We start from the raw sequence: 22,573 nt of genomic DNA, 5'->3' as shown, positions 1-22,573 counted from the left end.
TAAGTCATGGTTCCTGCTTCAGGGAATTTAGATTCTGGATAAAGATTAAAAGGTTAAGGATGGCAATGATAATCCCATTGGGTGTGTACACTTTAGAATTCTTGCAATTTGTAAATAATGCATCTTTCAAACTTCATTGTTTGAAATTGTTAAAAATAACACCAGTGATTTTTATTAGCTGACATCAAGGAGTTTTAAGTATGTTGTCTTTCTTTGATTCTGCAGCTCTGGGAAAGGCTGCATGAGCCTCAACCAGCCTTTTACACATGGGAGGTGGGAGAATATGTATAAATGTGGGTAGCTATAATAGGGGTGTGTATGATGTCCACGATCTTTGGTTTCTTTCTCAATAAATGTATCTCTCAGGGCACCAGGCTTACTTCCCCATGAACCTTTCACTATGGTGGCAGTAAAGATGCTCAAAGAAGAAGCCTCGGCAGATATGCAAGCAGACTTTCAGAGGGAGGCAGCCCTCATGGCAGAATTTGACAATCCTAACATTGTGAAACTCTTAGGTATGAAAATACAAGCGAAATATGTATTTATCAGAAAACAGAGGCTTTCCAAGTTTTTCTTCCCTTATTTATGCTTTTTCCTTTTCTCCTTGATCAGTAAGATGTTTCTGTTCCTTTTCAAAGTTAGCTTTTTCACCTAGGTCTATCCCAACCCTGCAAGATGTTCATAGCTTAATGGATTATCCCTCTTTAATTTCACCACTTCAATTTGTCTCTGTCTTTGATGCCTCCTTACTATTTATAAAAGTGCTTAAAATGTCCCCATTGTAAAAAATGAATACTGCTTCTCCATCACAAACCTTGTCAATATTGAACAGTCTATATATTTTACTTGTTTGTGTCTCCTCTTTCTTCCCTAACTAGAATGTCATGAGCAGTGATTTGTATCTTTTCTGTTCGTTGTTGAGTTCCAGTCTATTCCCAGATTCATAAACTTAACATAAATTTTTACAAATATTTAGTTTGTAGTAATTATATAGCAATGAATAAAACTTTCAAAAATCTGTGCTTTCAGCTGGGAGTGGTGGCTCACACCTGTAATCCCAGCACCTTGGGAGGCCAAGGTAGGTGGATGACTTGAGGTCAGGAGTTTGACACCAGCCTGACCAATATGGTGAAACCCTGTCTCTACTAAAAATAGAAAAATTAGCCAGGCATGGTGGTGTATGCCTATAACATCCCAGCTACTCGGGAGGCTAAGGCTGGAGAATCGCTTGAACCCAGGAGGTGGAGGTTGCTGTAAGCCAAGATCGTACCACTGCACTTCAGCCTGGGTGACAGAGTGAGACTCTGTCTCAAAAAAAGAAAGAAAAAAAATCTGTGCTCTCATGAAGCATACATCCACTCTATTGGAGGAGATAGATAATAAAAATAAACACAAAAACGTGGGATGCTGGATATTAAGTTCCAAAGACTTTTTTAAATGTTAAAGCAGGGAAGTTTTTCCAAATATGAGATACAATGTTTGAAGACTTCAGTGAAAATGTTACATTTATATAAAGATCTGGCAGAGGCAAGGTAATAACAGTGTGGGTGTCTTGGAAAACATTCCAAAAAGAATGAGAAGCATTTGCAAAGGTACTGTGGCAAGAGCAGGTGTGGCATGCTTGAAGAATAGCAAGGAGATGAGTGTGGCTGGAGCAGAGTGAAAGATGGAGAGAATTATCACAGATGAGATCAGAGAGGTAATGGGGGAGGTGGGCAGACCCTGTCAGTCCTTATTTAAAACATTGGCATTTAATCTAAGATGGGAAACAAATGGAGAGTTTCAGGCAAGACATGACATGACATGACCTCACATTTTTCACATCTTCTCTGGCTGCTTTCTTGAGCATTGCCTGAAGGGAAGCAATAGAATCAGGAAGACAGTAAATAGGTATTGCAATGATGCAGCAAGAGAAGATGGTGGCATGGACCAGGTGGTGGTAGTGAGGATCATGAGAAGTGATTCTCTTCCATGTGGAATTTGAAGGTAGAGCCAAATTATTCGCTGACCGACCAAATATGAGATGTGCAAAAAAGAGAAAAGTCCAAGATAGTATTGAGGTATTTGGCTGTACAGATGAGTGAATGGAGGTGCCATTGGCTCAGCTGAGGAACACTCAGGAGGAATAGGTTTCTTTAGTGGAGAGAGTGAGAATTCATTTAAAGACATGTTTTTTGGCTGGGCACGATGGCTCACACTTGTAATCCCAGCACTTTATGAGGCCGAGATGGGCAGATCACCTGAGGTCAGGAGTTCGAGACCAGTCTGGCAAACATGGTGAAACCCTGTCTCTACTAAAAACACAAAAATTAGCTGGGTGTGGTGGCACACGCTTGTAATCCCAGCAGCTTGGGAGACTGAGGCAGGAGAATTGCTTCAACCCAGGAGGAGGAGGTTGCAGTGAGCCAATATTGTGCCATTGCACTCCAGCCAGACACAGCAAGACTCCATCTCAAAAAAAAAAAAAAAAAAAAAAAAATGTCATTTTAGGGGGATGCTTATTCAACATCTACCTGAAGTTAAGGAGGCAAGTAGATATGGAGACTTAGAGTTCAGAAAGGATGATCTGATTAGACATGAATCTAAGGCTATTGCAGTATATAGAGTTTTAAAGCAGAGTATTTAAAGCCACGAGGTTGGGCAAGACAGCTAAGCATGGAAAGAGAAAGCCAGAACAGAGAAGAGGTCAAAGGACTAAGGCCTGAGCATTCCAGCATTTAGGGTGAGAAAGAGGAGATGAACAAGAAAAACAAACAACCAATGACATAGAAGTAAATCAAGAGAGTATGGTGTCCTGAAAGTCAAATAAAGTGTTTTAAATAGGTGAAAGTAAGCATGTCATATGCAGTAAGTCTAGTGAGAGAAGGACTATAAAGTGACCTTGAATTTGTAAACATGGAGGTTCACTGGCAACCCTGAGAAGAGAGGAATGTTGAGGGCAAGAGAAAATGTAAGTGAGCTCAAAAGAAGAGGAAGAGAAAGTTTGGAGAAAAAGTATAAACAACTTGTTTTGCTATAAAGGTGAACCAAGAAACATGGATAGAGCTGAAGGGGGCAGAGAACAGCATACTTTCTTTCATGTGAAACTAATAGCACACTTGTAAATCAATGACAATAATCCAGTAAAGAAAAAAATTGATGCTAGAGTTGGCAAATAGTGGAAGCAACATCTTTGAACAGCGAGAGGGGATGGAATCTTGGCACTACTGGATGGATTGGCCTTTGTTAAGAGAATGTTCAGATCAACCATAGTAATAAGCGAGTATTGGCTGGAGATTGTTCTCTTCTGATTTAGTTTTCTCTGTGAAGTAGGAATTAAGATCTCATCTGAGAATGAGGAATGGGAGAAAAGTTGAAGATTTGAGGGAAGAGAACAAATAAATCGTCATCTAGGAAAACCCATTTTTACATAAAATATAAAATGGACTAGAGAAGTATAATATGATTAGCCAGAACATTAAAAGGTTACTTGAAATTAGGGATTACACATTTCACATGACACTGGTCAGCATGGTTGTGTATTCATCCAAATGTCACCAGATGGGCACAGATTAATGAGGAATTTAATCAGAATCACCCATTAATCAGAATTAATCATTAATCATTAATCATAATGAGAATCACCCATTAATGAGAATTGAATTTATTCAGAATTAGCATTTTCACACACAAGTAAGTTGAAGTCAAACTGAGGCAAAGAAGAGGGGTGTATACAAAGGAGTGATTATTATGATTGATCAAGGAACTTAAGCTGTGTAAGGAAGGAAGATAAAAACATGAAGAAAGTGAGGGATCATTAAAAGAGGGTAGGAACAATAGATTAAAAGTTTCAGTGGGGCAAAGGATTTTTAGAGTTAGGGCAGTAGAGGCAGTGAACTAGGGTGAAAACGGGAGGAAGTGGTGAACAACAACAGAGTGACTGAAAATGAGATTATGGGAGGTAACAAATAAATGGAATGACAAAGTCAGGGGTATGACAGTGAGAGTGAGTAGCTGAAGTTGGGCAGAGGTCTAACGAAAGGACGTAAGTAACTTAGTGGTCAAGATATTGGAAGTAATCTAGATAAACACTAAAATTAAGAATTTCTATAGTAGTATCTCAAACAGCTTCTGGCACATTGTAGGCACTCTATAAATATTTGTTCAATAAAAAAGTAAAAGATATTCAGTATATAACAATTCATCTTGAAAATACTTCTTCCATTTCCTCAACTCCTAAACATTTATGTAGTCATTCTTCACACAAAAATCTGAATCTGGCTTCTGCCCCTCCACCCTTCTTATTTAATTTCTCAAACAGTATACATATATTCATTAAACAAACATATATACATGTATATTTTTAAGATTATCAGGCAATTTCTATTTCAACTTTTCTTAAAATGTTGACTCTGCATTCATATACAGTTTACAACATCCTGAATTCCTGAGATTGATTCATACACAAACTATGTACAATTTTCAAATTTATGATTACTGCAGTAGCATGCTTATACATCACTATTTGGAGTTTTCTCTCACTTTTATTGTCCAACAAGAACTCAAACTAATGTTGCCATTTGTTAAATGCTATATCTAAATTCCATTTCAATATCCAATGAACACAGGTTCTATTTTTTATCAAGTATACATAAGCAGTAATCATTCATCCCACTACTCTGATAGTTTCTTGGAAGTTAATACCAATGAAATAAGATGACAACAGTGGAAGAAAGGAGAATTGGGAAAAATCCATAAAATTCACTTCTATCAATAAATCTACTTTGTTTTATACATTTGAAATATCAGCCACTTACTGAACATGTTTGTATCTTAAAAATTGATTCCCTTTTATTGAAATTCTAGTATATAATAGTTTCATAGTCATAAATTGGGAAAATGGTATAATTAAAGAAATATGCAGAATCTTAGAATGAGAATAGGTACTAAATATTGTAGACTGTTATGGAATATTCTGAAAGCAGAGCAAATAGTAGAACAATCAGGTGAGACTAGTCATTGAAAATGTCATGCTAAAGTTTAAAGACATGGCTTGGGCTATGCATGAGGTTTTCTTATGCCCATTCATCTACCCATCCATCCTTAAATCTATCCATGCATCCATCTATATATTAATTCATCCATCCATCCATCAACACGTATTAAAAACCCATAGTGAGCCATGTATAGTATTAGGCCTGAGTTTATAAAGGTGAAGAAAACACAGTCTTCCTCTTAATAATTATTCCATTTTGAAGTCTCAACCAAGAGTTGGGTTCAAGTAATTACAATACAGAAAACATATCAAGGTCTTAAATGTATGTACATATATAATTGTAAATTATGTGTTTATACATATATATAATTGTTCATATTCATGAAGTAGAAATCTTTTACATAATATTTTCTTTATCAAAAAGTGGAAAATTTCATTAAATAAACTTAGTTCAAAATTTTTTTATTTCTCAGAGAAATATTTTGTCATTTTTTCTAGTAATAAGAAATTATTTTTAAATCAACTCAACCAGCATAACAATGGTGAAACCAATTGATAACAGGTAAGTCCCTGTTACCTAAAGATTATCCAAAAAGGATCCTATATAAGAACTTTCTAAGTATTACCCAGTTGGCACTTCTTTATTTTTTCTCTTTAGTATATAGAAATGTGCTAATTGCTAAAGTCCTTGGAATTAAAAATTAATGCCAAATAAATAAGCCAAGATAGCAATATTCCTCATTTCCCCTCTTTTTCAAACAGATAGTTTTAACTTTTGCCTAAAAAAAGCCCAGTAGATCTAATCATCTGTTTTTAAGGTGATATGAACTTGTGCCCATCTTATCTAATATTCCAAGTTTTCCAGTTTCCTTCTCAAATATATCAAGACTTCAGTATTTGAAAATTATCTTCTGGCTTTAAATCTAAGACTTTATTTATATTAACATTTTTGGTAGCATGAACATTGTAAAACCTAAATTTCAAAATGTTTTACTGCAGCAATTTAAATACTTCATCTAAGACACTTGAATTGTTTTTATTATTCTTTCCAAACTTTATACATCGTTCTTATTAACATCCTTCAGAGAAGTTAAACAGAAACAGACAGCAAATGACATCACACACTCAGAGCAAGCATCCATTCATAAATTAAATCACCAAATATTATGAGGCATCTGCTCTACCAGACACGTGGCAGGTGTGGGGAATTTTTAAAGAAGAATAAGGTGCAATCTCTCCTTTCAAAGTGTTAAAACATTGCAGAGAAGCCTGAAATAGTCAAATGATTATAAAATAGGATGGTAAGTCCCGTGTTAAAGGATGATGGTAGGAAAATCTAATAGTTACTGGAAGGGTCAGGAGCTGAGGCACCCTAGGGAGAATGATAAATAAACTGAATCTTAAAGGCAAATAGGAGATATTTAAGCAGAGAATCAGCATCAGGGTTCAAACTAGGGTGTTGTCAACCAAAAACCAGGGTCTCCAGATTTCAGAGAGAAGAGCCACTCCAAAAAATTGATACACCATGTACTTATATGCATCAATACGACGCACCAGGTATGATGTACTTATGACAAGTGCCCAGGACAACAGTGCTGTGCCGGAAGTCCTCAAAAACGTTAGCCAAGGGACAGAAACCTCACTACCCTGAGCACATTTCCTAGCTGAGATTCCTTTTGTGTTGTGGATAAAAGGATATAAATGTAAAAAAATAAGAAAGAAAAACTGACAACAACAACAAAAAAAACAGGGCTTCATATGTTCTGACCTGGTCACTTGCTTTTGGAGTGCTCTCTCCACTGTGTCATTGTAGAAACCGAGACTAACAGAGGATGGTCTTTTGGTTCCAGGCGTGTGTGCTGTCGGGAAGCCAATGTGCCTGCTCTTTGAATACATGGCCTATGGAGACCTCAATGAGTTCCTCCGCAGCATGTCCCCTCACACCGTGTGCAGCCTCAGTCACAGTGACTTGTCTATGAGGGCTCAGGTCTCCAGTCCTGGACCCCCACCCCTGTCCTGTGCTGAGCAGCTTTGCATTGCCAGGCAGGTGGCCGCTGGCATGGCTTACCTCTCAGAACGTAAGTTTGTTCACCGAGATTTAGCCACCAGGAATTGCCTGGTGGGTGAGAACATGGTGGTGAAAATTGCCGACTTTGGCCTCTCCAGAAACATCTACTCAGCAGACTACTACAAAGCTAATGAAAACGATGCTATCCCTATCCGTTGGATGCCACCAGAGTCCATCTTTTATAACCGCTATACTACAGAGTCTGATGTGTGGGCCTATGGCGTGGTCCTTTGGGAGATCTTCTCCTATGGCCTGCAGCCCTACTATGGGATGGCCCATGAGGAGGTCATTTACTACGTGCGAGATGGCAACATCCTCTCCTGCCCCGAGAACTGCCCCATGGAGCTGTACAATCTAATGCGTCTGTGTTGGAGCAAGCTGCCTGCAGACAGACCCAGTTTCGCCAGTATTCACCGAATTCTGGAACGCATGTGTGAGAGGGCAGAGGGAACTGTGAGTGTCTAAGGTTGAAGATGTTCAAATAAAATGCTGCAGTTTCCTCTCAGACTCTGTGAGCCAGGGGAATCATACACCAGAGGCCCAACAAGACCCACATAGGAAAAAGTAAGAGTAGACATGAGTAGCCTGTTGTTTGTTTCCCAGGAAGAGCAAAGACAGTGCAAAACCCATGTGGTAGACGGACCCATTGAAAGCCAGTGACTGGAAACACAGGCTAGGAAATGTGTCAGATAATGGAGACAACTATTCTTCTTCATGAAGTTTGTAATACACACTGCACAGGGAAGAATGTCATCCTGTTCAGTTTCCAAATTAGCTGGTCACAGAGTAAAGCTCTGCTGTATTAAATTTTCATATGAAAATGGGATTCAGAGCTTCATTTTTTAATAGAGTTAATTTCTGTTCATTGTGAAAGTAGTTTAATCTTCATCTAAGACACCTAGGTGAAATACAGAAAACTAAAAAGAAGGAAAAGCCATTCATTCTCTCTCCACCCAAAGACAAGTCTTAGTGTTTTGTTAAATTTTTCTTGCTTTTAATGCGTAATTTTATATTTGTTTGTATTCTGCAGAGTTGTGGTTATATTTTATTGATAGAGGATTTCTAAGGAATTAAACAGAAAATCAGCAGGGCTATGACTCCGAATCACCTTTTCTGTCCTGTACCCCTCCTTTAAAAGTTTTCCTCTCTGTGTACTTGTCCTGAATTAAAACTGCTTATTTTATTTCTCCAGTTTTCCTGAAACAAGTTTTTGTATCTTACTGATTTACCTTTCCCTTTAAAAATTGTATTGGTATATTTTTCACTGCTTTAATTTTTATTTCTTCTTCTTCTTTCCAGGACTTCTGTCCTTTTTTAGTTATTTAGCTAGTTTTTTCCTTTTAGTTCATTCATATAATAAACACTCTGGCAGAAACAATAACATTTTAAATAACATTATAGATTGATATGTGTATGCCTTTTGCAAAGTATTACTTTTTTCTTCTGTATTTGCCTTCAAAGCCACACATTTCAAAATTCTCACATTAATATTATTACTAGAGTCTATTTAAATCTCTTAAACCACAGTTTATAATATGGGATTTCACAAGATACACCTGTGGCTCTGAGTTACTTTAAGTCTGATATTTTTGTGCATTCTGATATTTTATTCCTTTTAGAAACCAATTCAGTTGGCTGTAGAATTAATATAGTTCTGCTTAACAACGTTCTGCATGACATATTAACTGATTTTGTTGTATTTCATGATTTAAAAAAAAAAAAGCTCTGGAACTCAGATTCCTGGAGGTTCAGATTTCTCAGTGGACTCTCACACAATACATCTTTATTGAAATTCATACATGATCTCACTTTATTTCTGATATAGCATGAACCCAAATTCTCCTGAAAAACAAACAGGGAAGAGAAAATAACAGTCTACTCTATACCAGCTTATCTTAATTCAAACTAATTGGTAGTTAGGGCAATGGAGAAATGGTGTGAATTCTTGAAAGTAGATTTTCACCATCTGCTGGAAAACTGCCTGAAATCCCCAAATCTGCCTCATGTAAAACTTGACATCTTTAGTGGGAAACCTGCCATTTCTTACTCATAGTCTCTCCAGGCAAAATGTAGTCTCTCCCAAAAATGTAGAAATTGTCCTAGACTTTGCCCTCTCTTTCATCAATACTCTATTAGTTTCACTTGCTAAAATCCTCCTGCTGCCATCCTCTTCCCTTCCACCTAAGAGCCAATGACTCAAGCTCTACCATTTCCCACCTGTCTATTATCTGGACTTCCTCTCATTTCAGGCCTGAGCAGATTCCATAGGCTACAACGACAATAAGGCGGTCATTATTCACAGTTCTGATTTACAAACAGCGAGGTCAGAATTTAGGACTGAGACCTAGAGAAGTGCTTCAGCTAAAAGTCACGATTCTAAGTCCAAAACTGATACTGTCCTCCAAAGAACTGAATGAAGAATAAAGTTGCAGCATATGTCCAAAACAAAAGTCAAGATGCCAACAAAGCAGAAAAGCTGGAGAGGGCCACCAGCAAGTCTAGAACTTTAGCATAGCTATCCATGGCTTATTTTAGATGGTGCACATATGCTCTGCAAAATTCAAAGACAGCTTTGGGCTTTCTCCGCTGATAAAGTTTCGTTGTAAAAGACAGACATAGAAGTCAGGCTGACAGGAAATATGGTAACAATAATCATAAGAATTATAATATCAGCTAACATTTACTGAAATATTACCATGTATATTCTGAGGGCTTTAGACATATGAACGTAAACCTCACAACATCCCTGTAATGTTGGTACTATCATTATATATATATTTTTTTAAGTGAGGAAACAATCACAGAGAGATTGTGCAACTGGCACAAGTGCACACAGCAATAGAGCCTACTTTTTGACCAAAAAAGACCAAATTCTCAACTACCACACTGTGGAGCCTCTGTACATTATAGAAGCAATAATTGAACCTCAGTAACTATGTGGAGGTGATTTGTAATTTGCATGTAGTTTCAAACACACACTGTACTTTTTATTATTTAACTTACTAAGTCTTTTTTTTTTGAGACAGAGTCTCCCTCTGTCACCCAGGCTGGAGTGCAGTGGCACAATCTTAGCTCACTGCCACCTCCACCTCCCAGGTTCAAGTGATTCTCCTGCCTCAGCCTCCTGAGTAGCTGGGGCTACAGGCATGTGCCACCACACCCAGCTAATTTTTTGCATTTTTAATAGAGACAAGGCTGGTCTCGATCTCCTGACCTCGTGATCGCCTGCCTCGGCCTCCCAAAGTTCTACAGGCATGAGCCACCACCCCCAACCCTTCCTAACTCTTTTTAATGAATAGCAAAAAAGTATACTTTAGCATTATCATGTAAGTTAATCAAAACATTTAATAGATAACATATTTATTTTTTCACAAGTTCTAACTGCATTTTCAAGTTAAGATCACTAACTTATTCCCTAAATGCTTGATCTAATGTTCTGGATCACGGGAATGTGAATGCATTATTCACCAATATTGTATTTTTTAAATAAAGATTCAGAGTAGAATCATTATATCAATTCAAAAAGGCAGACAAAAGAGAGACACTCACAGTGTCACTGTTACCAAGTGCCAGGACAGACATCGGTAAGGCACCAGCAGTCATTTTTAGTGGTCAAATACCAAACCTGGTAAGATGGTAGAGTATTTTGCATATGACACCCAAAAACATATTCTCTGGTATTGTGGGTGAGCAGAAAAAGAACACTTTCTTTTCATTTTACAGTATATTATGAACCTCTTACACATCATTAAATATTCTTCTAAAAATCCAATTTAATTTCAGAATAATATTCTATTTTGTTCATATACTGCAATTTAGCTAATCTGTCTTGTATTTTTTAACATTTAGGTTTTTTCCAATTTTCATCATTATAAAAAATGCTGTAATTAACATCCTTATTTGTGCATGTCCACATTTCTTTTTATGCAAATTCAGAGAAAGGAAATGTCTAGACCAAATGGCATGTATAATATTAACACTTTTGTTATGTGGTTTCCTATTCTGTAGAAATCTTACTTCCATTTCTACATTGTACAAGAGATCTCATAGCCCTAAACATTTGCTTTCATAGAGAATTAATTTTCTGTTTTTTAGAAATCTTTTGTCTCTTTGGTTATAGAAAAGATAATCTCTTTTTATTTTTTAAATACTAATCAGTTGAATTTTTCTTGTTCTTAGGTCATTAACAGTTTTTACTATGGCAATTGTCTACAGCCCATTTTCCTACTGTGTTCATTTTCTAATTGAATTGTGGAATTTATCTTATAAAAAGTATATCAAGCCTTTTTCATACTTTATACAAGAGATAACATATATACTTCCTTTACCTTAAAATAACATTTTCTTTTTTCTTGAAAAAGAAATACATTGTTTAAAAAGAAAAATAATATGCAATAATATACAAGAATATATAATATATAATCATAGTAAACAATAAAAAAACACCAACCAGTGGTAATTAACATTAACATCATAACAAATATTCTTCTAGTTCTTTTCAGATAGGCAGGTAGGTAGGTTGGTAGGTAAATAGATAGATGATAGATAAAGAAATAATTTAAACAAAAACAAGATCATACTGTTACATTACTTTGAGCCTTGCTTTATCACTTAATATATCTTAAACATCTTCCATATGAAGAAGTATTCATGTGCAACATTAATTTTGATGGTTGAATAGTATATTATAAAGATTTATCATAATTGACATAGCTATTATTCTATTGTTAGACATTTGGTTTATTTCTATTTCTCCATTATAAAATGTAATGTTTTCTGGCTGCTAAATTTTGTAAGCATTTATCTTAAGTGGTTTCTTTAGCTATAACTCATAGAAGTCAAATTTGTAGATCAAAGGATAAATGTACTTTTAATGATTTTTAATATATTAAAAAGTTACCTTCCTGAATTATTTTATTAACATATACCTCTCCTAGTCAGATAAGAGAGCCCATTTACTTCAACCTCACCAATACTGAGTATAGCATTTTAATCATTGCCAATATAATAGCTTAAAGTTATTTCATAGCTTACACTTACATTTCTATAAATAATAAATTAACATTTTTAATTTTTTGAGGGTACTTGACTGGTGATTTGCCTTCTACTATTTTTCTACTGGATATATTTCTTATTGCTTTGTAACAGCACTTCATATATTAAGGAGTTAAATTTTGTGGTATGTTTCAACTACTTTTATCATGTTAAAAATACAGACTTCTATTTGTCTTTTATTATAGGTTTTACCAATCAGAAAAGAACGTTGACTTTTCTGTCCATTCAAATGATTGTGGATTTTTTTCCTAAGTGATTTGTTAATATGTACAATTGTATGAATTTATTTCCTAATGTTGAGATAGCCTTGATTTCTAGGAATAAACTTTTTGGGTGAATCACATCAATCTTTTACTTAACTACCAAATTTATTAACATATATTTGTATCAATATTAATAAGTTTATAAAATTCAAAGTTTATCATTTTCTTCTCTGAGTTTTGTATTGGCCTTAGCATTTGTATTAGCATTGTGTTAGAAAAACTTAGGAGTTTTTCTCTATAATCTTGGTTAGTTTATTTTTAAATAATTGTTATTTATGAAATACATAAAAATATTGTTTAAAAAAACCCACCAGAGGGTACAAACATAAAAAAATAAAAATTATCTACTTCCTTTTCATCTCTAGTCCCAGCCTAAGTGCTAACCACTTCACTCATTTGTAGTGTTAGTTCTTCTGGTAATTACCAGTGCAATTCTAACAAATAGGTTTGCATTTCTCCTTTTGAATTGATCAATTTTTTAAAAATATGAAATAACTCCCTTCATAAAAGATGGACAGGTTACAAAACTCTTACTCAAACTTCCTTTCCTCTTCCTGAGATGTGTTAACTTCTAGTGCTGTATTGTTTATCACAACTTTCACAAATATTTCTAAATAAAGGTTACCTACTGATTCTAGATTATGCTAGATAAAATTAGAGCTTCAAAATTCCCTCCATCACTTCTCCCTGCTCTCTACTCTCACCCTCAGTCAACTATACACCTAATTCTATGCTGTCAACCATATGTTCATTTCTATGAATCTGTAATATTTGTATTTTGTTGTACAACAAATTAAAATTTAGGTACTTTGACTAATAGGTTGATTCTAAACATCAAAAAACAAAAATAAAACATCTGCAATTATGTGATTACGTATTTATGCATTGCCAAACAATGGTATTCCGTTATTTTAATTTAATAAGATAAATTTAACATACATTAATTCTTATTTCCTCTATTTTATGGAGGAAATATTTTAAAAATCACAAAAGTTTTACATCTGCTTCTCTTAGAAAAGACTCATAGGTGTAGGGGTCTGATATTTTTTTTTAAATATTTGCCAGTGCATTTCTTATCATTATAAACAAAGATTTATGTGTGTCAAGATGTTTACTTTGCCTTCTAAGAGGTCATGTCATCTGAATGAAGCAAAATCAAGGTAAGCCTTTACATGTAAGCCATTACATGTCTTCTTTATAGGATCCCTCTTAATTAAAAACTTCTAAGAGATTCAACAGGGATAGATTTTCTTACAACCTTCATCATCAGACCTGTAATTATGCAACTGGCCAGCATTGCTCTTTCAAACCACAGTCTCGGAAAGTATACACTGCATATAGAATTTTGTCTGTAAGAAGAGAAACCACCTGCACTATCTAAGGTTATGTCAGAGAGATGTTACCACAGAAAAAAACCCAGACTTAGAAACACACTGTCATTTTCTGGGTGTGTTCTTGACTATTTAGAGCTGTGATTAAAATTAGAAGTGTTGGCATGACACTGCTTTCTGACTTTCCTTTTTAGCCATGTTGACACCGTGGTGGTTAGTGTGATGCTGCTTCTTATTTCAATTGATGCTTTACTCAAGTATGGATAAAACATAACTTAAAGTCACCTACACTTCTGCTACCTTGATATTTAAAATTATTGGCATGCATTATGTTTAAGAATCTTAAGAAAGTTCGTTAGTATTATGTATTTATCTTCTTTTCACTCATTTAAGTCACTTGATGACTTAAGATCAGACGGTGACTTAGATAACCTTCTCAGAAGACTCTCAGAATCATTCTGTCTGACATCACTAGGTTGCTTTGTTTACAGCAACCTAAAAAAGCAACCACCTTATTTCAGTCCATTCCCAAAGTACCCTCAGAAGTGACAGGAATTAAGGAATAAATTGATCAAAGATGAGTCAGACACTGAGCAAAAAACCTCAAATAAATTTCATTTCTAAGAACAAAGCAAAGATGACTAGGAAATGCCTGAGGAAACACTTTTTTTTGGAGGCAGAGAGTATGATATTCTTTTTTTTTTTTTTTCCAACTTTCACTCTTGATTCAGGGAGTACATGAGCAGGTGTGTTATTGGACAAATTGTGTGGTGCTGCTGTTTGTGGTACAACTGAACCTGTTGTGAGCATAGTACCCAATGGATAGGTTTTTCAACCCTGGCCTCCCTTCTTCAAAGACCTCCCCCTTCTTGTATTCCCCAGTGTCTTTTGTTCCCATCTGCATGTCCATGTGTACTCAGTGTTTAACTTCCACTTATACTTGAGAACATTGAGTATTTCTTTTCTGTTTCTGTGTCCATTTTTCCTGCAAAGGACATGATTTTGATCTTTTTGTGGCTGCATAGTATTCCATAGTGTATATGTACTACATTTAGCTTATCCAATCAACCACTGGTAGGCAACTGTGTTGATTCCATGTCATTGCTATGGTGGATAGTGCTGCAATGAACATATGGGTACAATATGTCATTTGGTAGAATGATTTTCCTTTAAGTGTATACCAAAGGAAATGAGATTGCTGTATCAAATGGTAGATTAACTCTCAATTATTTGAGAAATTGAGGAAACACAATTTTTAAGACATTTTAAAATAATAAACCTCAAATATTTTAGAGAAAACATCTTTATCTCTGTTTCTATAACTGTCTACCTGTTTTTAATAAGCTTTGCAAAGCTATATGAAACTAGTTTTTAATTTTTGTATACTTGAGACAGTTGTGGAAGAAAGTAGCCATCTACTCATCCAATTTTGGAGAAATTCTGAGAAAATTAAGTCATTCTTATGAAAGATCCATTTTCTTATTGCAGTAACTGAACTTACCTGGCACTTGCCCAAACTTAGCATTAACAGGTAATTCATTATATTTATAACACAACCAACAACATGATTCCAGAACAACACAGCCCTAAAGGAAAAATCATTAATTCTTTGACATAAATAGTTTACACCTAGATTTTACACTTCAAAAATCTACACTTAGATTTTTTTTCTAAGATTCTTTTGCATTATTTACTAATCTGACAGCCTTCCATTAACAACAAATTTAGAACATTTTTATATTTTAAATACCAACATGTGCATTATTTTGGTGAGGACATAATAAATCATTATATAGATGTTCCATAAGTGTTATCAAGACTGGCAGCAGAAGGAGTGGTGAAATATATGGACTCAGCCCCCAAGTCCACACATTTCACCACTCCATCTGCTGCCTGTCAAGTCCTAGCAGTTTACTTCATCCCTTTGTGCCTCTATTCTCCTCATTTCTGAAATGAGAATAAGAATGTCAACAAGCTCATAGGTTACTGGAAGGATTAAATGATTTAATAGGTAGAAAATGCTTAGGAAGGTACCTAATACACAGTAAATACTTCCAAAGATTTTGCTAATATAATTTTTTGCAATTATATAGAAAACTGACATACTAGAGCTAAATCATTAAACAGATCTTTTTACTATTTCCTATAGATACAGGAATAGAACTAACATAATCGGGTCAGATACAATAAACATTTTTAGGAATTTTCATATATGTTACAAAGTTATTCTCCAGAAATCTTGCAACAATTTACACAACCAATAGCAATGCTTGAAAGGGCCTATTTCTGACACTTCAGATAACTTAGCATATCATCAAATTTAATTCTTAGCCAGTTTAATAACTGAAAAATGTTGGCTCCCTGCTAAAATTTGATTTTTCTTTTAAATTCCTGCAGATACTGTTTGTTTTTCAAGTTTTTTTTAATCAACTTATTTTGGGCATTTTCTGAATTGTCAAGTATGTTCTACTATTTGTCCTCCACCTGGAGCAGTCCGGTTTTTCTTGGGAATCCTGTGAGAATGTATGTTCTAGATATGCCCTTCATATTTTTTATCTTTAACCTCATTGTATAAACTTTATATGAATTTCTTCTGAGATAGGTAAATGTCTTAATCTGATTTTGTAAGCATATATCTCCTATATGCTTTTTACTGCTTTCACTATATTATTTTTATTTATTTTTAATAGTAATACAATCACTTGGGTCAACATTAGAAGATTATAAAAATCTACAAAGTAGACTTACAGGGAGGTGGGGTAGATGTGCTTTTTCCTCTTCCTTCCACTAAATACAACTAAAAACCTGAACATCATATAGAAAAGCACCATAAGAAGACTACGAAAAGTGGAGAGGACTAGGCAGACTGTCTAGGAAGAAGACAGAGTCAAGGAATGACATGCTGAGCTCTCTAGGTTTTCTTTTGGCCTCAGACATCTCAGACTTGAAGTGAAAGAAGCCAGCAACACAGTAATGCCAATTCGTATATACCAAAAAAAAAAAAAAAAAGCCCCAACTAAAGTCTGCTATCTTCAGACAAAATACCAGGAAAAGGTCACCTAGCAAGACAGAAACCTTTTAGACAATAATTTCTCTCTTCTACCCAAACACCAGGCGCGCACACACACACACGAAACAACAACAACAACAAAAACGGCCTCACCTCCAAGACGCCAGCAAAGTCCGAATGGTGATCCTAAGACTTCTCCCTCTCCAGGTGTAATAAAGGGCTCAAACTTCCTACAGGTGTGGAGTCAGACAAGTCCTCTTCCACAGCTGAGACTTTCATGCCCCTGAGCTCCAAATGTGTGTGGAGGAAATATTTAAGGCAATTGTAGTATAAACAGAGGAGGGTAAAGGGATATACAAGGAGGTCCTTTATATACTTTGTTTGAACTGGTAAAATGTTGACCCTAGTAACTGTGAAAAGTTACAAACATACTGTATAATGCCATACAATGTAACCCCTAGAGCAACTCTACAAAAAGATATACTTCAAAACACTATTGGCTGGGCATGGTGGCTCATGCCTGTAATTCCAGCACTCTGGGAGGCCAAGGCAGATGGATCACCTAAGGTCAGGAGTTGAGACCAGCCTGGCCAACAAGGCAAACCCTGTTTCTACTAAAACTACAAATATTAGCTGGGTGTGGTGGTACATGCCTGTAGTTCCAGCTACCTGGGAAGGCTGAGGCAGGAGAAAAGCTTGAACCGGGGAGGCAGAAGTTGCAATGAGCCGAGATCACACCACTGCACTTCAGCCTGGATGACAGAGCAAGACTCCATTTCAAAAACAAACAAACAAACATACAAAAAGCACTACAGATAAGACAGAATTCTAAGAAATGTTCAAGTAACCCACAGGAAGGCAAGAAAAAGAAAAGAAAAAGCAAATAAAAAACAACAAATAAAATGGCAGGCTTAACGCCTTGACATAGTAATAATTACATTAAGTATAATTATTGTAGAATTTTAAATGTTTAGAGGGGCTTCAAGTCCAAATGTAGAAAGAGCATGTGTTTGCCTCACCACCTGGGGTCTCAGTGGACTACATATTTGAATAAATTTCTGCAAGATGGAAAACACATGGAGTTATGCTAACAAGACAAACAAAAGAGTGATACCATAGAGGTAGAAACCATCTGTTTTGGTTCTACCCTTGAAAGGCTAAATAGAGACTATTTCTCTAGCTCTACTAATTGAAATACTATCACCTGGCAAGAAGTAGTGTAAGGGGGAGGGGGGAACTCCAGGATGATTACCTTTCTGGTGTCAGTGTCTGGGCTATATCAGTAAATGCTTTGATCCTCACTCCTAATAACAAATCTTCTTTTCAGTGTTTCCTTCCTTAGAATTCTCCATTAATTTTTTTATTCATGCATCTGTGACAGTGCCTAGCATTTAGTAGCTAATCAGTAAGTACTGGTCAGAGTCTGACCAATACTAATGCTACTAGTGACCAATATTATTAGCTACTAAATGCTAGGCACTGTCACAGATGCTGGGGAAATACTAGTGAACAAGATAGACAAGCCTGATTTGGGGAGTTTTCATTTTGCCAACCAACAAATAATAAATATGAAAACAAACTTATAAACAGTTCATTTTTAAATAGCAACGTGTTCTATGAGGGCAGAGACATTGCATGAATTAGTATATATCCTTCCACCTGCTCATCAAAAATAAATTAATTGGTAATTGCACTGCTACAACATTTCAAAGGCTGTTGAAATTCCACCTCTCCAAGGGGTGGGATTTTCATTGCTATCACCAAATGATCTGACTCCAGGATACCAACCTTAGGGTATGCTTCCTAGAACTACTCTTGGGATACAGTGTTAGGTTATGTATTAGTCCATTCTCATGCTGCTAATAAAGACATACCCAAGACTGGGTAATTTATAAAGGAAATATATTTAATTGACTCACATTTCAGCACTGCTTGGAAGGCCTCAGGAAACTTGCAATCATGGCAGAAGGGGAAGCAAAGATGTCCTTCTTCACATGGTGGCAACAAGGAGAAGTACTGAGCAAAAGGGGAAAAGCCCACACCATCAGATCTCATGAGAACTCATTCACTATCAGGAGAACAGCATGAAAGTAACTTCCCCCATGATTCAATTACCTCCCGCCAGGTCTCTCCCTTGACACATGGGGATTATGGAAACTACAGTTCAAGATGAGATATGCGTGGGGACACAGTCAAACCATAACAGGTCAGGTTCTCCAAAAGCCAAGTCTGAGATAAGGATTCCTGTGCAAGTAGTTTATGGAGGGAGTGCTCTCAGAGGAAATGCACCTGGGAGTGAGAGAAGCAGGTTTGGGTAGTGAAGGAGCTGGGCAAAGGTGTGTTATCAGCTGAAGGGTGACCTCAGCTTGCACTCACAGAGAGTTCTGGAGTATGAGTTGTACCACAAAGATTGTCCTACCCAGAGGCAAAGAAGATTGAACCGTTATACTCCTTCTTTGGCCTTTGGATATGAGTTACCCTGGGGCAAGGGCCAGAGGTGGGTGCATAATGGTGGCAGGTAACCTCTCAGGCATCTCCACATGAGACAGCTCCTGTCACTCAAAGGCAATTCTCTCAAGAAGGGTTTCTTAATTTCCCAGCATTCAATTTGGAGAGATTTCTTATTGTCTAGCTTATTTTTATAGACATAGTCATCTTATTAAACAATAGTGACACATTAGCTTTGTATATTAAAGACCGCCCGTAAAACTGCTAACAGATGTGGCATAATGAATGGTAACAAAATCAATTCTTTTTGGTTGGTCCAAGATTCCATTTTCCTTCTTGTTGAAGAAGCAGCTGAACTTTACAAAAAGGAACCAATTTTCCAAATTCAACCTGAGCTAGCTACAAAATAAATAAAATAGAAACTTCCCACTCTACCTTTTTTATGCAATAATAACAATACATACTTAGTTCATTAATTAAATCTTCCCTACAAGAAAGATACTACTGATACTAGTAATAAAATAGGTGTGCCAGGTGCAGGGCTCATGCCTATAATCCCAGCACTTTGGGACACCAAGGCAGAAGGATCGCTTGAACCCAGGAGTTCAATACCAGCCTGGACAACATAGTAGGACCCTATTACCACACACACAAAAAAATTTTTTATTAAAAATTAGCTGGGTATGGTGGTGTGCACCTGGAGTCCCAGTTACTCAGGAGTCTGAGGCAGAGAGATACCTTGAACCAGGAGGTCAAGGCTGCAGTGAGCCATGATCACACCACTGCACTCCAGTCCGGGTGACACAGTGAAACCCTGTCTCAAAAAAGAAAAAAGATTTCTCCCAGGCTTTTGGAGTTTTCAGAGTATCCCTATCACAAATGCTGAGAAGAGACAAGGAAAGAGGAAGAAAAAGATACAGAGAAACAATTCTCTATCCCCTTTAGTATTTACAAACTATACTTTGTGTCCCTTATTTGTTTCATTATTATAATCTGGATTCTTGGCATTTAAGAAGAAACTGAGATTTTTCTGTAACTGAGAAGAACATTCCCAGAGGCCAATATCTCTATGTGCTGGAAACCAGAAAGGGGAAGTGTCCCAGCTAGAGTCTGGTAAACCATAATTCTTCCTATTGTCAAGGATTTCACATCTTTGCCCACACATGGGAAAGTTCTCAAAGTAAATTGACAATATTTCACAAATACCACAAAAGGACCATGCTCAGCAAAGAAAATTCCAGGCTTGGCACTAAATGTAATCTACCAACTGGCACCAGTGAGTCTCACTCGGTGTGAATAATCCACAGCATAGACCAGTACCACTCTTAGACTTAGGCAAGAGGGGAATAACTTGGGCACTGTGATTAAGAGGATTTCACCCTGGTCTTTCTCCAGGTACGACCCTCCTCATGGAATGAGGGTCCCAGGGGCCAAGGCGCTATGCCTACCTAGAACGTGACTTCCTTTTTTTAAACCATATTTCATATATGAGGGACCCAAGAATTTCAGCTCCGGCACTGGCCCTTTTCTGAGTCCCTCAACTCTAGAGTGGACTCCAGATATCCCTGGCAGGCATATCTTTAGGCTGTTGTCCAAGGAGCAGCCGTTAAAAGAAGAATGAACACAGGTGTGTGCACAAGACCCTTCATGTGTTAGGCAAACTTAGGGGTGGGCAAAGAGAATAGGAGGGCTGTGGTCCAGGGACTAGCTCTTTCCACACCACCATACTTCAGCAGAGACCTCAGAAGAGTTCTAGAAATCTCTATATAAATAGTATTCAGTTTAGGTAATAATTGAGTTACTATGTGGCAGGTACAGTCAGGAGTGGCAGGCACTATTCTCAGCATCAGATATGTATACACAAATATATATATAATATGAATTATAATATATTATGTATATAAAAATATATATTCACTTAATTTTCACAAGTAACCTTATGGGAAATATACTTACAGGGGGATTAAATATGCACCAGGTCACACAGCAAGTGGTAAGCCCAAGATTTGATCCCATGCAGCCTGGTTCCAAAATGTATATTCCTAACTATCTAACCATTCAAATACAATTGCATCCCTCTGTGAATTTCTAGATTAGATCAATTTAATGTGTACCACAATCCTCCTTGGAATTTGCTCTGTAAAAAAAAAAAATCATGATTTTCTTGGAGAAGGCAACTTGCTTAGTTAAAACAATAGGTAGATCTGGTGCTTTATAGAGCAGTTTGCTGCAAGAACACACAGTGAAGGGAACTCAACCCAGACCATCGAGTCAAGGGGCACTTCAGAGGAAGACCGTTTCCAAAATAAGTCTTAAAAGATAGGTCCAAGGTAGGCAAGCAAATAAGATGAGAGCAGAGCAGTCTGTTCTAGCCTCCCATAGGAGAACAAAAATAGGAAAGAGAACCCTTTATTTATTTATTTTTTTCATGGATGGGATTTTATTAAAATTGTACACAGATCTCATATTTAAATTTAAAAAATATGCATTTTTTTTCTAGTATTAAAATAGTTTTTTAAAAAAATACCTTGGAAAACTTTAATACGAATTTGTTCTATATTAAATATTCACCTAAAATCTCAGACATTTCTCTCCCATCTCTCTCTGCCAGAATCTTGGAGGGCCTTTTGTTTATAAGTAACTCACTGCAAGACACTTTCAAGACAAGAGTGAGGGGACGGTGAAGAGGTCAGAGCTGAAAGATTTATTATAACTCTAAGTCCACAGCTTTTATCCTAAAAGCCGCCTCTGAAAATTTATTCAGCGGAAATGAAAAACTGTCACTCATCTAAAAATTCAGTTTTTTTTAATATTCAGGGATAGATTTATAGAAACTTAATTGTGTATTACCTTACCTTGTAGGCAAGAAAAATGACTCTCAAAGATGATAAATCAGTAGTTGGCAAGAGTATGATCTCTTGATTTAAAGTAGAAATTCATTTTTATTATTAATCTTTATTGGGGCTACTCACTCCTGCCAGAGTAGGTCATGCAAAGGCTCTGGGGTCTTAAGCAGAGTACAGTGTTTGGCAAGAACGTTCTAGAGTTTGGTTTACACTGACTACCACTGAGATGCCCATTGCAAGTATATGTAGTCACTTGAAGTTTGGGACTTCTGCCTCGTCTACATCACACTTGGGAATTCGAATCATTACAGAGTCAGTCTACAAACTCCTGTGTCTACAGGTCGGTCTCCTTAGGTGCTCTAAGCAACCATTTGCCCCAGGAGTTATGTCATTTCACCATGGCACCTAGAGAGTTGGTTCCCATCACCAATGGAACCCAGAGACCTCTATCTCCTCAGCGTTGGAGAATCTTCTTCATTCTCTTGCTACTTTTTTATCCTACTTGTTTAAAAAAGGCATTTTTCTCTCCGTACTTTCCCTTTTGAGACATTTAACATATGCTCTTCAATTGCTTCCG

At 36.4% G+C, this 22,573-nt stretch overlaps 1 protein-coding gene and 1 long non-coding RNA gene across 3 annotated transcripts in view; one reads left to right on the top strand and one right to left on the bottom strand.

The window, feature by feature from the left end:
- Positions 1 to 10,246, top strand: part of MUSK (muscle associated receptor tyrosine kinase) — a 127,708-nt gene extending 117,462 nt beyond the window's left edge. For both annotated transcript variants that reach the window (XM_064379005.1, XM_064379002.1), the window contains 2 exons: positions 367 to 515; positions 6,826 to 10,246. In XM_064379005.1, the coding sequence (XP_064235075.1) occupies positions 367 to 515; positions 6,826 to 7,508 (832 nt within the window). In that variant the 3' untranslated portion in view covers positions 7,509 to 10,246. The remainder of the gene's footprint in view (positions 1 to 366; positions 516 to 6,825) is intronic.
- LOC135276047 (uncharacterized) overlaps positions 1 to 18,711 on the bottom strand; it is a 142,493-nt gene extending 123,782 nt beyond the window's left edge. Inside the window, exon 1 of the long non-coding RNA XR_010343598.1 lies at positions 18,622 to 18,711. This is a non-coding gene — a long non-coding RNA (uncharacterized LOC135276047). The remainder of the gene's footprint in view (positions 1 to 18,621) is intronic.
- Between the last annotated feature and the right edge of the window lie 3,862 nt (positions 18,712 to 22,573).

Source organism: Aotus nancymaae, unplaced genomic scaffold (assembly GCF_030222135.1).
Source record: "Aotus nancymaae isolate 86718 unplaced genomic scaffold, 86718_ANA_hifiasm-v0.15.2.pri h1tg000003l, whole genome shotgun sequence".
Taxonomy (NCBI): Eukaryota; Metazoa; Chordata; class Mammalia; order Primates; family Aotidae; genus Aotus; species Aotus nancymaae.
This window is presented reverse-complemented; position numbering and strand designations above follow the sequence as displayed.